Source organism: Olea europaea, chromosome 1 (genome assembly GCF_002742605.1).
Source record: "Olea europaea var. sylvestris chromosome 1, O_europaea_v1, whole genome shotgun sequence".
Lineage (NCBI taxonomy): Eukaryota > Viridiplantae > Streptophyta > Magnoliopsida > Lamiales > Oleaceae > Olea > Olea europaea.
Window position 1 is genome coordinate 11,271,233 of NC_036237.1, and position 16,015 is coordinate 11,287,247.

Here is a 16,015-nt window from a genome sequence, read left to right on the forward strand (position 1 = left end):
GGGAGCTTCCTTGAAACATTACTAAGCTTCCCTTAGAGTCTAGTGTGATTTCAATTTCGTTTTATTACAACACAACATTATCAAGTGGAGGAATGTGGTTAGTGGCATTGTTGTAATTTTAGCCACATTGCGATGGCAATAGCTTAATGGTCAAGTGTTCGTCGAAAGTAGAATTCAGAGGACTCAATACCGAAATTGAGAGCTTCGCTACAAATCATTGCTTTGTAGGATACGTTAATGATATGACAAGACCTTTAGTCAAGGGAGTTAATAAGGTGAGATCTACAAATGCCACATGTACATTGGCCACCGCGTATAGTTTTACCATAGTGTTCCATTGGCTTTACATAAACCATGAGGTGACACGATATAGTTGGGCAAATTGAAGAAAAATGTAGACATCGTGGGGATTGAATATGAAATGATGACGTTTCGAGTAAATTTTTGGATAAAGCACTAATGAAGGACGATGTGGCATGCAATAAGCTTAATAGCCCTTAGAAAGTAGTGAGTACGAGCATTGCGTAGTGGACAAATGCGAGCGACCATTGATGCATGAGACAAAGTGAGAGTGCTCCATTTTCATCAAGTGCGTTTCAAATGGATCGAATGTTGCAAACAAGCATATACTAATTAGTCAGGATCAACGGAGCTAACACGTCGATAAACATGTGCATTGTATATAGGCAAGTACACTGGCACCAATTACAACACATGGATGTGTTTGGGTGTTCATGCTGGTTAAGTTATATGCGTGAAAATAAGCAATACTTTATGATTAAGAGCTTATTTGAACCCTATTTTTTGTAAAAATCTATTTTGAAATAGTCGATTGACGAAGAATTTATAGTTAAAAAATAAGGAAAAAAATTAAATTTGTGCGTAATATTATTTTGTTGATAAGTGTATAGTTGAAAGAATGTAGAAAAAAATATATTTTCAAAATAATGAAGATCAACTAAGGGCTAAATTCGAGATGGACTAATGTTATCTTAAGTTGGGATTAATTTGGAACTCTACATTATTAAGCCCCTATTTGGCAGATGTTAAAATAAGATATTAAGCTGATTTTGATAAAAGTTAATGAAATATGTGGTTGAAAAAGTATAAATTCCATATGAATTGTTGATTTTGACTTTGATAAAAATTTATGTTTAAGTGGAAAATAATGTGATGTTATTAATGGAAGAATAATGCTACTTATAAAAAATGAGTTATATAATGTTTTACACACGTTATATATTAAAAAATAGTAGGAAAGTTTTTTGTTTTTATTTGGTTGATAAAAATTCGACACAATCATACACACCATGTATATGTAAATCATTATATAAACTATATTACAGTTAAACCTCGATAAAGTAATGTTCGATAAAATAATAACCTCGATTATATAATAATTTCTTTCGATCCCGACTTGGGCCAATGGACTAAAGTAATAACATCGCTAAATGCGTTAAGTAATAAAAAAAATTGAATCCTTAAGGGCCCAATAAAAATATAAAGTAATAATTACTGGATTTCATTGAAAAAAAAACATATAGACCAAAATCTTTCAATCAATCAACAATATCCGTACAACAATCATTCCTTTTAAAAATATGCATCTATAGTTGATTGTTTTTTCTTCCCACCTAAACCATAATGAATCCTATCCTTAACTTTTTGTAGAGCATACACAACTTCCGGAATATTTTGCTCGTGTTGTAACAAGTAGTTGCTTAAGGTGACTATTGCTTGAAATGCCTCTTTTGACGACACATTTGGGACAACGCTACTATCATTTGGTTCATGATCATTCTCATCATCATTACTGTTCATTACCGATTGAATAATTTCTTCGTCTGTAGGTGATTTCATAACTGCATTATTCTCGTTAGGATAATTCAAAAGATGTTCAACATCCATCACATTTCTATAGTGTAAATTAGAGATGACGTCATTTAATCCTTGGATGCCTTCATCTAATTCACCAACTTCTGGTTCGGGAACATTGTTTTCTTCTGACCGAATCTTGCAATGCCAAAAACAACTTGCAATTGTCTTCACATCAAAATTCCAAGCCATGTTAGCAAAATTAATAGCATTCAAAATATTAATTTTTTCAGGATTTGGTACTTCAACCTCAAGGCCTTGTAAGATGCTAGAATAAAAACGACGACGATAATGAGCTTTGAATGCTCGAATAATCCCAACATCACATGGTTGAATCTTAGACGTTGTGTTAGGAGGTAAAAAAAATAACTCTACATTTCTCAAACCTTCAACTACCTTTGGATGAGTTGGGCAATTGTCTACTATTAAGAGAACCTTCCTGTCATTCATTCTCTTATCAAACCAACCAACAAAATCTTGAAAAAGCAAGCCAGTCATCCAAGCTTTCTTGTTTGATCAATACTTGCAATTAAGATTGTTCATGTTCACATTTTTAAAGCATCTAGGATTTGCATACTTACCAATAACCCAAAGTGGTACTTTGTCAGATCCATCACCATTGCAACAAACAACAACAGTAATTCTCTCCTTATTTTTTTTGCATCCTTCGAGCTGCTTGGTAGCAAGTGAATGATCAGCTTCCAATCGGTAAAATAATCCAATTTCATCCATATTGTAAATATCCTTCAACTGAAACTGGTCTAGTTTTGATCGTATTTTAGGTAAAGCATTTTCAATGTTCTCCATGATAACTGAACACTTTCACCAAAACGTCGGTAAGATTTGATTCCATATCTTGCCTTGAAACGTTTTAACCATCCACTAGAAAAGCTGAATTTTGGATTAGTTTCACCATACATTTTTTGCAAAAGCTCTTTTGCTTTTCCTTGGATAATTTTTCCATATATGTTCACTTTATCTTGCTTTTGAAGAAACCACTCATACAAAACTTTCTCTAAATCAGGGTATTTTGCATATTTGTGCCTTTTAACATCGCTATTTTTCATCTCATTTGACAAATATTCCGACGTCCTTTTGAGAGTGTTCGATATTGTTGATTGACTAATAGTCAAATCAAACTTTTGTTGCACCCATGCTTGCATATCTTTTTGGCTAATAGTTGGATTCTATTTCTTATGCTCACATATTGCACTCTCTATTTTATCGGTTAAAGTTGATTTTTTTACTCCTTTCAAATGATGAGAAGACATTGGAGGGGAAACAAAATATTGTATGTGCTTGGAATATGTTTTCCAAACATCTAGCTTTTATAGGTAAAGACTAAACATTTTCTTTTGCTATGTACGTGAATTTAGTTTTTAGAGACATTAAGTTTCACTAAAACTTTTGAACTTCCCTAAATTCAAATAATACTTTGATTAGTGTCTTTTGATTTTTCTTACCACATACAATGTACATATTTTATATTGAAAAGATCTCTCTAAAATAATAAATATTTATTTATCGATAAATGAATAATTTATTCATTTATCGATAAATAAATAACCTCGCTAAATGAATATTTTTTTCAGGTCCCGAGGGTATTACTTTATCGAAGTTTAACTGTATATACATATATACAACCGTTAATAGAATAGAAATTGAGAAAAGAATAATGTTACTTTGCCAGAAAAGATATGACATATGCCTTAACATAATGGGTGTTGACAAGATATAATTCGATGAAAAAGTGGACTGTATTTTAAATAATCAAATGATAAAATGTCATGTAGTTATTATATCAAGGATTATGTAAATCTCTTCGGAATTGTAGCATCATTCTTAAGGAAAAAAAGATATTTGTTTAAGCCCTGTTTGGTAGCAATTTTTTTTAATGTTATTTTAATATTTCAACCGTTATTTTTTACTTCTTCATTAATAGGTGGGATTCACTTTTCTTTCTAATGATCAAAAAATCAATTATCATAATCACTACCAAACAGACCCTAAGTTTCTTTTCTACTTGTTACCTGTTTCATGGTCATTAATTTAATTTAATTTAATTTTCATATTTTTTTTCAACCACACATTCAAATGGTAAAATATTTTACACCTAAATTCAAAAGGTTTTTCCATTTTTTAATCGCACATCCCTAAAAAAAATACTATTTAAACCACCAATCTTTTTTCAAATTAAGCCCCCGTTTGACCCTCATTTTGTGGAAATGAAATAGGGTGAAATAATATTTTTTTTAAAAAAATGAATAGTTGAAAAGGAAGAAAATATTTTCGATTTATGTGTAATATTATTTTATGAAAAATTGTGTGATTGAAAATGGGAGAAAGAAAAATAAAAAGTAATAGAATGAAAATTAATGGATAGGGCTTGGTTGTCCAATTTTCTCTTTCAAGTCAACCATAGTCAACTTTGCGTTCTTCAGGGGCGGCTGTGTAAGATTCTGCCGTTTTCGTAACACAAACTCTCCAGCGTTAGGAACCGATACAAAATCTAAGCACATAGATGTCAAACGAAATCGTACAACAAGGGTAGCATACAGTACCACAAGGGACAACTCAGACCAGAGCGACGAGGCAGCCATGAATGTGTTTAGGTTAGCGGGGGACATGACCCACCTCCTCAGCATAATTGTTCTTCTCCTCAAAATCCGCACAATGAAATCCTGTGCTGGTATGTATACATACTGTATACCTGTGTAAAAAAGTGTGTGTCAATTTCTGCAGTATTTCTTTGATTTGGCGAAGTTTTATTGATTTGATAATAAAAATTATATTGCTGCTTATCGATACTGTTTTAGTTGCGAGAAATGTGACGGTCGTCTAGTTTATTGCTGGGAGTTCGGATCAGGGTTTGGAATCCAGTTATAAAATTAGCGTTTTCATTTGAAAAATTCACGATTGACAAAGATAAATTTTTGAATGAACGGAATTTGATCAGTGACCGAAAATGTGCAACTGCTTTGTAAATCTTCTGAACAATGACCCATGAATATCAAGCACACTCAAATTTAGTAATACCGTGGGTGAAAAATGGAAGATTTTGGCAAACAATCTGTAAGCCAACGCTGCTAAATTTGGAAATCATGGCTTTCTTCTCTCCCTGAAGTTTATGGAAATGGTTTTGTTTTTATCATCCTCCTCTGTGACTGGGTTTTAATTTTGTGCTGGTTTTTCAAATTAATATCTGGATTTCATCGAAAATTTGACTTACATTGGAGAATAAAGATGATTGTTGATACTATATGTTATACTGGAAATTCATAATTTCTTATCAAACCGAATACGTGTCAGTAAAGCTGAACTATATTGTTAAGGAAGTGTGCTTGCAGCTGTTAGATTTGACGGATATAGGCTGTTGCATGTACTTTTCGAAAGAAATGGTAAATTTCAAATAGAAATCAAAATTAGTTCTAGGTAGTTTGGCAGAATAAGGACAAAAATTCAACTCTTGAAAGTTATTAACATACAATTCATTCTAATAAAATCATTTACCTACTCATCAAGCGAGAACCCTACATGAAATTTTCACCTCATACAGCTCCTCAGAGGTTGCAAATAAATCTAAATGCCTTTCGACATTTTTTATCCTTATATGTTGTTATCTACTGAATCAGAGGACTCGATCCTATATTTTCATCATTCATTCCCTAAATGTTATTGAGTCTTGTGCTCTTCATCATAAATGATCTACTTGCCTCTTATTCTAAGTGTGTTTAGTTTTGTACAATGTACTCTTTGATATGCCTATCATTGCATGGAATTCGGTTCTGTAGTATTTTAAGCTTAAAACTCCTTTTATTTGCTCAGGAATTTCATTAAAGACCCAGGAACTGTATGCTTTATTGTTCCTTACGCGGTACCTCGATTTGTTCACAAAGTACTATTCCTTCTACAATACTGTCATGAAACTAATTTTCATTGGAACCTCGATATGTATTGTCTGGTATATGAGGTTTCACAAAGTAGTAAAGCAAACATACAACAAAGACCAAGATACTTTCAGACACTACTTTCTGATTCCTCCATGCTTCGTGCTGGCTCTTTTTGTTCATCGTACGTTTACAGTAATGGAGGTAAGAATAGTTCATCATTTTCTTCTCATTTAATTCAATGTCATTTTTGCATGTCTACTGGCAGAATATCTTTAATTGACCACATATTGAACCAGATAAAGTTAGCGTCGTCAGGCAGGGAATAATAATCACATCCTTCCTGTTACAGGTGCCATTGATGATTGGGACAACATAAGGTTTTTAGAGTTCTTACATTGGTGTGTTAATTGAGGTTAATACCCCAAAATTTGCATGCTCAATATTGGTCATGTGAAGTGTTAGGGATAGTTTATGCCTTATAGTTTCAAAGTGCTAGGGCCGAATGTTCAACAAATAGTTCCGTTTGAACTAGGTAAACAAAAGTAAAATCGAATTTGATTATTTGTTTGGGACTCGTTTAAGTTACAGAAAATGAAAAGGGCAGAGATACATTATACATAGAAAGTAGAATCCAGTCACACTGACTTGAGTTGAATCAGATAATTCGAAGTCTTAAGAAATCGTTCCATATTACAAAAATAGACATATTATAGTTTGAAGTGACATATAATAGGACCTGGTTTCTACTACAGGTTCTTTGGACATTCTCCCTTTATCTTGAAGCGGTAGCAATTATACCACAGTTGATAATGCTGCAACAGACTAAGAACATTGACAACTTGACTGGGAATTATGTATTTCTTCTAGGGTAAGTAGTTGGTTAGAAAAATATATGAATTTGTTTCTTTCTTTGTTGCTAACATCGAATTGAAAAACCACAAATCCTGAAAATTATGTATATTATTAGTGCTCAAATAAGTACTCATATTATGGTTACACAAGGGAACATTGCACATCTCTTTTTCTTTCTTTAATACTAGTTATCCAGAGAGATTGAATTCTTTATTTAAAACTAGTTATATCATGTGCAAATATTGATATTCATCGAGACTTCATGGTATTAAGATATACTAGAAAATATTCTGATCACAGGCCATATTTCTAGTCTCACCTTTTTTTTTAAGGTCTCTACATCTCCCAGGTGCAATATTTTTTATGGCATTGAAGTAATCCTTAATCATTTCCTGGAATGACCATATAAGCAGAAAAGGCAGAGCGAGAATAGTCTATTTTCTTTCCTGTTCATGCATGTCGCAGCTTTGTTGTTGTTCTGGCTTTTTACATAACTTGGAAGAACCCAGTGCTATTACCTGGATCTTAATATGTGGAAACATATTTCTTTTTTCTACTTTTAGTGCAAAAGATAGCTCAAAATTCTCTCTTTCCTTTTTAAAATATAGCATCTTTCCATTTTCAGTTAGCTATGCACAAAAAAACTGATATAGATCTCTCTGCGCTAGACTCATTTTTCAATGTCTTTAATGGCATTTCAATATGACTTTTACTTTGAAGACAACTATTACTCTCTAAGGATATCTAACATTTTTGCTTTCCTGTTATGTAGTGCTTATCGTGCGTTATATCTTATGAATTGGATATATCGTTTCTTCATTGAGACACACAAAGTTCGCTGGATCCGTAAGCACTTCCATCGTTTCTTTCTATGCTATGCTCAAATTTCGTCTTGTTTTCCAAGGTGGTTTGACTTCATTATGTAATACAATTGCAGCTTGGTTATCTGGCTTGGTTCAGACAGCTCTTTATGCCGACTTCTTCTACTACTATATAAAGAGGTAATTTTGACGTCACCTCTTCTCTAGGAGGATTCGGTAATAGGGACACAGATATAATCACGCGTGCATCTATGAATTGTGTTGCCAATGTGATTATTATATACCATCTCCATCCCCATTATTGTTAGCAGTAGAAAGATTTAGCTTATATTTGTTCTAGATATTCAGCGAGTGGACTCAATTTGTTTGTTTGTGTTTTTTTTTTTTTTTTAACCTAAGCTGGAAGAACCATGAGAAGCTCAAGCTCCCTGCTTGATGTTGTTTGCTACTGGACTTCGAGATGGAAGGAATACTGGACTCCAACAGATATTAGACTTGTCTGTTTTCTTTTTCCTTTTGGGGTTTTACCATGTGGAGTGCCTGAGTCAATGAAACAGCACATTTTTCACCTGTCTACTGACTAAACTTCTTCAACAACTGTCTGACCGACTACATTAAATATTAGATACTGGTTATTATGGCCTAAGTTGCTACTTTAAGGGTATGCTTGTTATGAATGGGTTATAACGTTTAATCTAGTTTTTGCAATGAAAATCTCTTCAAGGGCCTGCTTGGGAGTTTTGGCGTACCAGTTATGAGCCTTTTTAAAGTACTGGTTCTGAGCAGTTTTAGTAGTGATTTTTAAAATTGTCCAATTTATGCTTGTGAGTTTATTATTAAACGATTGTGAAAGTTTAAGAATAAAATTATATATAAAAATTTTCTTTTTATATGAATTTTCTTTTTTTTTTTACTCATAAATGATATTAATACTTACAAATAAATTTATTTTATTTTATTTATTTATTTTTACATATAAGTTAGTATTTAACTTAAAAAATTAAATAATTTTAAATATTTACTTAAACTTTTAAGTTAACTAGCAAAGTTGAACATGCATTATACGTTATTCTAAAATACTTTATAAGTGATGCAAAAGTAACATTTGGTTCTAATTTGTTGGAGGATTTGATGAGTTTTTGACGAATTAAAGAAAATAAATTTTAGCATAGAAATTTAGAAGAAGAAAATTGTACTTTCAAAATTCAATTTTTATGATTCAAATTTTTTAAATAATGAAATACTATAAACAAACTATCTTTTTTATATTACATTTGATACATGAAAATTAATTATTGATACATAAATTTAAATACCCAATAAAATTTCTAGATACATGTATATGAATAATTTAATTTATAATAACTCTTGATTCACGTAATTCAAGATTCATCAAGTGAAAATTCATTGAATCTAGATTAATATGAATATTAGTTAATTGAAAATTAATAAAACAAATTTCATAAATAACAATAATTTTATAGTATCTATTACATATCGAAAAACGAAAAGTAAGGTATTATTGAAATGAACTAAATAACCGTAACAAACCCAATCAATTCCAATACTACTAGAGAGCGTAAAGAGTTATATGCAATATAGGTTAATATTTAGTGAAAAAATCGACCCACTTTATACATAGAGAGAAATGAGTAGGTACTCTATGTGAAATTTAAATTTATCAATAATATTAATATATATGCGGGCTTTGCTTGGTGTACACAATTTTTTGTACATTAAAGTATCTTCCATTCACATGGGGTGGGGTCCATCATAATAAAATATTCGGGTGTACCTATCCCATGTGAGTGGAAGACACGTTGATATATAAAAAATTATGTACAAGTAGATTTATCCTATAAACAAATCACAAATCATATAGTCTAGATATATAAGAAATAAAGTTTTTAGCACAGCAATCAACAAAGCAAGTAAATGTGCTGAAAATTAACACAACTAAATTTTAGTAGACTATGACTCTCAATCTGTAATTACGCGTACAACTCCTCGATATTGCATTTCAACACATGCTTTAGAACCTGTGGACTTCTTTTTCCTTGTGAATTTTCAAGAACGAACTTGTTCTTCCTTAGTTGGAACTCCGATCACCTCGCATATCCATCAGATCTCTAGAAGCTATACGCTAGAGGATTTTGGGTGTTTTGATTTTTGAATGCTGAAGAGAATTTTGATTGCAATAGGTCTCTTCAAATATGAGATCTTCTCTCTTCTTTCATTGTTTTTCAACACGTGTTTCTACTATATATAAATTGTATTTCACAGTTTTAGGTGGCTTAGGAGTGTTTAGCGTTTGAAATAGGAGAAATAAGGCTCATTGCCTATACGATCGCTCAAGCAACTTTCAGACACAAGACGAGTGGTCAACTGAATATGACAGGCGCTTGAGCAACTCTCAGATGCCCATCGAGTATTCATGCTGTAGAAATTGTGCTCAAGCACCTTCCCTGACGGTTACTGAGTGATAGACAAGCAAATTTCTTCCACTTTAATGATTTTTGATGCATACTAAACCAAAAATTTGCACCTATCAACACAACCTCAATTACGAACATGAAATTTGCGAAAACTAACTTAGACCTAATAAACTCCTCCTTTTGACATTTCGTGACAAAATCACTTATAAACATAACAAATGAATTAAATTCTACAACCCATCAAGTTAGAATTTTAACCAACATATTCACAACCTATCAAAACTTCTTTTTCATTCATGTTTAGAGCAACCCAAACAATATCATGTGAAACACAAAAAATAAATACAAAAATAACAAGATACAAATACAACGTAGAATACCGACAAAAACGAATTTTAGTTTAAACTAGAAACAAAATATACTACTCCCCTTTTGTCATGGATGATCAAAGGGGCACCCGAGAATCCTCATTTAAAAAAAAAAATGCTACATCGTTACATGGACTAATAACAACTTATCAAGTGAGCATTACAAGAATAAAAATTTGATTATCCAAAAAAGTATTAATGATGAACAGTGATATCATTGCACACAACTCACTCTATGCTTAGATGGAATACAAAGTATGCCCTTCAGGACATAACTCAGTGGTGCAAAGGATAGGAGTGAGGTAGTCTTAATCTTGCTGGCAGCCGCAGCGTAAATGTTCTATTCCTAATATATGGAATTGGACTCTTTGTGGATATCAGTGTACAGACAAACTTTTGTTTCTTAGCCTGTTGGGGCAATTCCTGCGATTTACCTCCCTCGCGTACTCCAGGAGCGGGGCGATGGGGGCTCTCAAGGTTGGGGTTCAACCTTTTTTTTTTTTGGGGGGGGGGGGGGTGGGGGGGAGTACAAAGTATAATAGACCAATTCGTGCAATGTGGGCACTAAGACCATGAGCATGCCTTAAACCTTAATTTTATGACGAGAGACATGCAAAAAAAATCACCAGCATGAATGAATATTATTCTAGACAATGAACGGCAAACTTAGCGCTAATAGGACCTATTTAAAAAAGATAACTCGAATTAACTTTTTAGTATAATTTTTTGACCTTTCTATCTGTGAACGCATTTTGATGCTCACTAATTGTCTTTCTTTCAAACTTTCATTTTTCTTTCAACAACTTTTTGCTTGACACTTGGGGGGGTGTGCAAGGGCTAAAGTAAACTAGTTATTAATGGGTGTAGTGAAAATGATACATAAAATAAATTATACTAATGGAAACTTTTGCCATTTTTCATTCAACTTACAAACACAAGGTTTACAAAACGACAAGTTCGATGCATCACTTCAAAGTGTAGCACATTCAACACAGGGGCGAATCTAGGCATGGGCTACCCCGGACTATAGCTCGTGCCCGTCTAAGCTCAGATCCAGTTAGTCCACCTTTATTTTTGTTGTTTTTGTTATTTATTTATTTATTTATTTATTTTTGGACACAGGCTATTGTGTATGCCTTCATTCCAAGAAATTAATGAGTCCAATCCAACAAAATGAGTAATTGAACCAACTCCAATTTTTTTGGCCCAAACAAAATTTAAATTTGATTACCCATTTATAACCCAAACTCAAACTCAAATTCAAACCTTAAACTTATTCTATTTTCCTCCTCTCTAGTCTCCTCCATTAGGCCTGAGCAAGTAGGGATGACAAAAAATCTCGCCCCCACCCTGCCCTGACGACCCCCGCCTCGAATGGGCAAAAAAACCCACCTCGTGAATATATAAAAAAAGAAAATAATAAAATTAATTTTATTTCTAGATAATTTACTCGCTAAAAACCCATTTTAAATTTGTATTTTATTCTCTAATTATAACATAACCCGAAATTTTGAAAATGTAAAAAAAAATAAAATAAAAAAATTAAACGGGGAAAAAAGTTGCTCCGCCCTGCCCTGATTCCGTTGCCATCTCTACGAGCAAGTTAGCAACGGCCATTCAATTCCTTTCCAAGACTTCAACCCCGCAAGTGGTAACTGATAAGTATTTTCAATTTAAGTGTTTAGTTTCTTATATTTAAAACTTGAACCTTTTTATATATATATTTCTGTTAATATTGATTATTGTTGAGTGTGGGTTTTTGAAAAATAGAATTTTTGTGCTTCTACTGGGCAAACGGGGAAGGGATAGCTGGCAACCAAGAAAGCCAAAGGTGGAACTGTTGAACTAGGGAGCCAGATACTTGCACATCTCTTAAGACAAATCCTATGTTATGAAATCTTAGGGTCTATTCTCTTTGGCGTTTTCGGGCCATTTTCCGTTTTCGATTTTTCAAAACAGTGAAAATGTGTTCCCTTCTTCGTTTTCGAAAACGCGTTTTCAAAAACAAAGAAAAATTTGTGAAGAAAATACAAATCGACCAAAATGTCGTTTTGAATGTTTTCTGTACGAAACACGAGAAAAACCCAAAACGTGAAAAACAAGAGAGAGAGAAAAAACCAACGGCTATGAATTCCTGCTTCATTCTCTCCTTTTGGTCGTCTCTTCCTTCTCCCTTCTCGACGTTAGCGATGGAGTGGTTGATGGTGGTGGCGCCGGTGCTGGCGTCGGCGTGGGGAGGCGCAACCCATTCGTCACAACACTGCGTGGTTGGGTTCGTGGGGAATCGCAATGCTGTGTAGGGAGGCAAGACCCATTCTCTCTTCGACGCTGGCTGTGGTTTGGGAGAGACGATTCGCAGTAGCGCGATGGGTGATGGGTGTTGATGGTGGTTTCTTCCCCCTCTTCTCTCTCTCTCTCTCTCTCTCACTTTTGGGGGTTTTATTCGTTTATCGATCTGGTGTTGATGGTGGTTCAGGGTGATTTTTCGATTTGGGTTTTTCGATCTGGTGTTGATGGTGGTTTAGGATGGCTTTCCCATTTGGGCTTTTTGTCAATGGTTTGTGGTTCAGGGTGGTGGCAGTGGTGTTGATGGTGATGGCAGTGATTGATGTTTAATGATGGTGGCAGTGTTGTTGATTGTTGATGGTGGTGGCACAGGTGTTGTTGGTGGCGACAATGGTATTGCCGGTGGTTGATGGTGGTTTTCCAAAATTTCAAAGAATTTCATAGTAAACACGTTTTTCATTTTTTGTTTTGAGAAATCGTTTTTCAGAATGACAAAAAGAACGCATTTTCAACAATTTCAAAACAAACATTCAAAACAAAAAACTCAAAATGAATTCGAAACTCAAAACACAAAACTGAAACACGAAGAGAACAACCCCTTAGGATTTTTGGGATTTCTGTTTTGCATTCTACTGTAGGTAGAGAAAAGGGTCCATTTTGGTGCAACAATTTCACACTTCCGATAACTTCAAGAATGCTAAGGATTTTCTAGTGTTTGAAATACTAATTTCTTTCCTTTTCGTTTGTGGGTTTTGAAGGGTTCTTTACTTTTGGCGTGTTTTAGCCTTCTTTGTTCAGTTTTTAATCAATCAAAAACTTGTTTATAATTCGAAAGTATTTTCGAGGGTTTAGGGTTCTGTAGGACTTTTGTTTAAGTTTGTTTGCAGAGTTTTTAACTTCTTCAGTCCAGTTGGTACTTTCTTTTGTTTCCTTACGGATTGGAGTTTTCTATTTGAAAACTTCTGGTTGAAGTTCTTGAATTCAAACCGAGTGCTAAGTCGAGATGACTTGGAATTGCTATAGCGCGAGTCGAGGTGGCAATCCATTAGTTCGAATCTTTTTTCATATTGTTCAAGGGATTTTTATATTTTAGACCGTGTGCCAAAAATTTCGGATCCGCCCCTGCGTTCAAAACTCCTTTTGTTTTCTAGTTTTAAGGGGTGTGTGTGTGTGTGTGTGTTTTTTTTAAATCAAAAATAAGAAAGCAGCAAGAATGAATCAACAAAATAAACAGAGTAAAGTGCATGAAAAAGGAGCCGAGACCCAGTAATTGACATCATCAACGATGCTTTTTTAACATTCCAATTGGAGATGCTCCCTGATCTTGGGCATCCATTTGTGAAAATTACTTTTGAGTTTAATGTTCTTGTACAAATGTCATTTGCGGTCATTAAATTTTCAAGTTCACCACTTCATCCAGATTTGTGAAGATTGCTTAATTAACAATAGAATTATAGCATATCTTCTACGTGATCGACATATGACATATCATATTACTACGGTACATGATGAAGGTGTTAAAAATGGGAAGTGCTTTGACGTTTAGGGCACCATTTGGTGCCCCCTATTGGTGGGGAGCCTGTGGGAAATGGTGTCCCTGTCTGGACCTGTATCTTTATCCGTTAAAAATACACATTTTAACATTTTATGTTAAAACTTTTGTATTAAATTCACTTTACTATTTTTGTTTATAGATGCCACGTAGTGATTATGTAAAAATCCTGTTATCATAAACTACGTTAAATGATCTGCGTTTTGTTTAGAATTCGTTAGGTGACAGAATGCAAAAAAGTGCCAAAGTCAAAGTTAAACTGGTGTTTAATTAAATTGAAATAAATAAAAATTAAGTGAACATAAATTAAAGGGAAACAATCTCAAGAATATTAATTTTTTTGAGTGATGCTATGTGTAGAAAGAAGGTTGACAAAATATGAGTTGACAAGATTTATATCACTTATTTCAAAACTAGATTTTGAAGTCAAAACAAATCAACGGCCTAGATTTTGCCATCACCTATTTTGTCAACAAACTTTATCTACCTACTTTGTACAAGTAGGTTAATTGAATTTTTTTACCACCCACAACATACTATGTCATACTATCACAGTCATCGCCATCACTCCGCGTTACACCCATTGTTGATGCCTCCACCATCGACGCTGATCTCTAAAGTTACCAAATCTGTACCATCATCAAATGGCCAGATTCGTACCAAATCACCAACAATAACGACAATCGTTACCATCATTCCCTAAAAAATTACACCAAAAAAATAAAATAAAAAATACCACTATGACTACCAACTCATTCTACCTCCATTATAAACCATCCAAAAAACACAAGAAATAATTCCCACCATAAAACTTACCACAAAACTGCCATGCCCACCATCAAAGTCACTCCCAACATAAACACCAAAATTAAAAATCAAAATTTGGATTATAAATCCAAAGAAATAAAGATATGAAATTCCGGAAAATGGTTGTGATTGTTCGAAAGTGACATTTATAGTAGCGATGGATCGCGATGAAGGGGTGTTGGTGAGTCACACCATTAGTTGGTGTTGTGGTAGTCGAAGACATGAGGAAGAAAGACGGTGGCTAAGGTTTTAGATGAACACGATATTTTGTAAATTACAAACATTAAACAGTATACATGGAATATTGGAAGTTTCAGGGGTATGTGATGTAATTTTGAAATTTACACGATAAAATTGTCAATTTATTGATGTAACGTTTGAGTGCCGGAGTGGATAGATCAGGTTGGATAATAGACTAACAACCAATTTTGGATAAGCAAATCCAAATGGACACTGCTGCTACTAACATATGCCCAACCATTTATTATGTCATTGTTTGATTCCCATTATTTTTAAAATAAAAATTTCTATATCGTTTTTTCAGTCCACATTTTTCAATAAAATAATATTACACGTGAATTTAGAACTTTTTCTTATCTTTTAACCATATATTCTCTATCAATATAATATTTCAAAATGCATTCTAAGACAAAAATAGTCCTCAAATAGACGCAATGTATACTTTCGAGATCACTCTTCTAAGGCTAAATAGAGTAAGAAAAATATTTAAATTTGATGGACTTCACATTTGGATTATAAAATCTTTAAAAATCACACGAACGCATAAAATACTAAAATGAAAGCACTATTAAATTAATAGAGATTTGAATAATTTATGTTTGACGAGGACAAGTTATGCAAATAAGATGAAAAGTCGAGTCAACTTGTTAATTTTTAGCCCTCGTTTGGTCCCCATTTTTTCAAATTAAAATGGATGGAATAGTAATTTTTTGAAAAGTAAGTGGTTAAAAAAGAATGGAAAGTTTTCGATTTATGTGTAATATTATTTTATGGAAGATTGTGCAATTGAAAATAGGAGAGAAAAATGAAATTTAATTTAATAAGAGCCAAACGAGGACTTAAAGGCTAGAGATCAATTTGCTAGTCAAATAATAAGTTAAGGACTAAT

At 33.3% G+C, this 16,015-nt stretch overlaps 2 protein-coding genes and 1 pseudogene across 2 annotated transcripts; 1 reads left to right on the top strand and 2 right to left on the bottom strand.

Moving 5' to 3' along the window:
- Window positions 1-1,593: 1,593 nt before the first annotated feature.
- On the bottom strand, window positions 1,594-2,373 carry LOC111404350 (CENP-B homolog protein 2-like). Its single transcript, XM_023033168.1, has one exon. The coding sequence runs from the start codon at window positions 2,371-2,373 to the stop codon at window positions 1,594-1,596; it is 780 nt and encodes a 259-aa protein (XP_022888936.1).
- On the bottom strand, window positions 2,047-3,169 carry LOC111376825 (annotated as a pseudogene).
- Window positions 3,170-4,257: 1,088 nt separating this feature from the next.
- LOC111394005 (ER lumen protein-retaining receptor-like) lies at window positions 4,258-8,189 on the top strand. The gene is made up of 6 exons (XM_023019797.1): window positions 4,258-4,564; window positions 5,701-5,966; window positions 6,518-6,633; window positions 7,390-7,463; window positions 7,555-7,618; window positions 7,838-8,189. Exons 1-6 carry the CDS (start codon window positions 4,474-4,476, stop codon window positions 7,872-7,874), a joined length of 648 nt encoding a protein of 215 aa, XP_022875565.1. The 5' UTR covers window positions 4,258-4,473; the 3' UTR covers window positions 7,875-8,189.
- The last annotated feature ends 7,826 nt before the right edge of the window (window positions 8,190-16,015 follow it).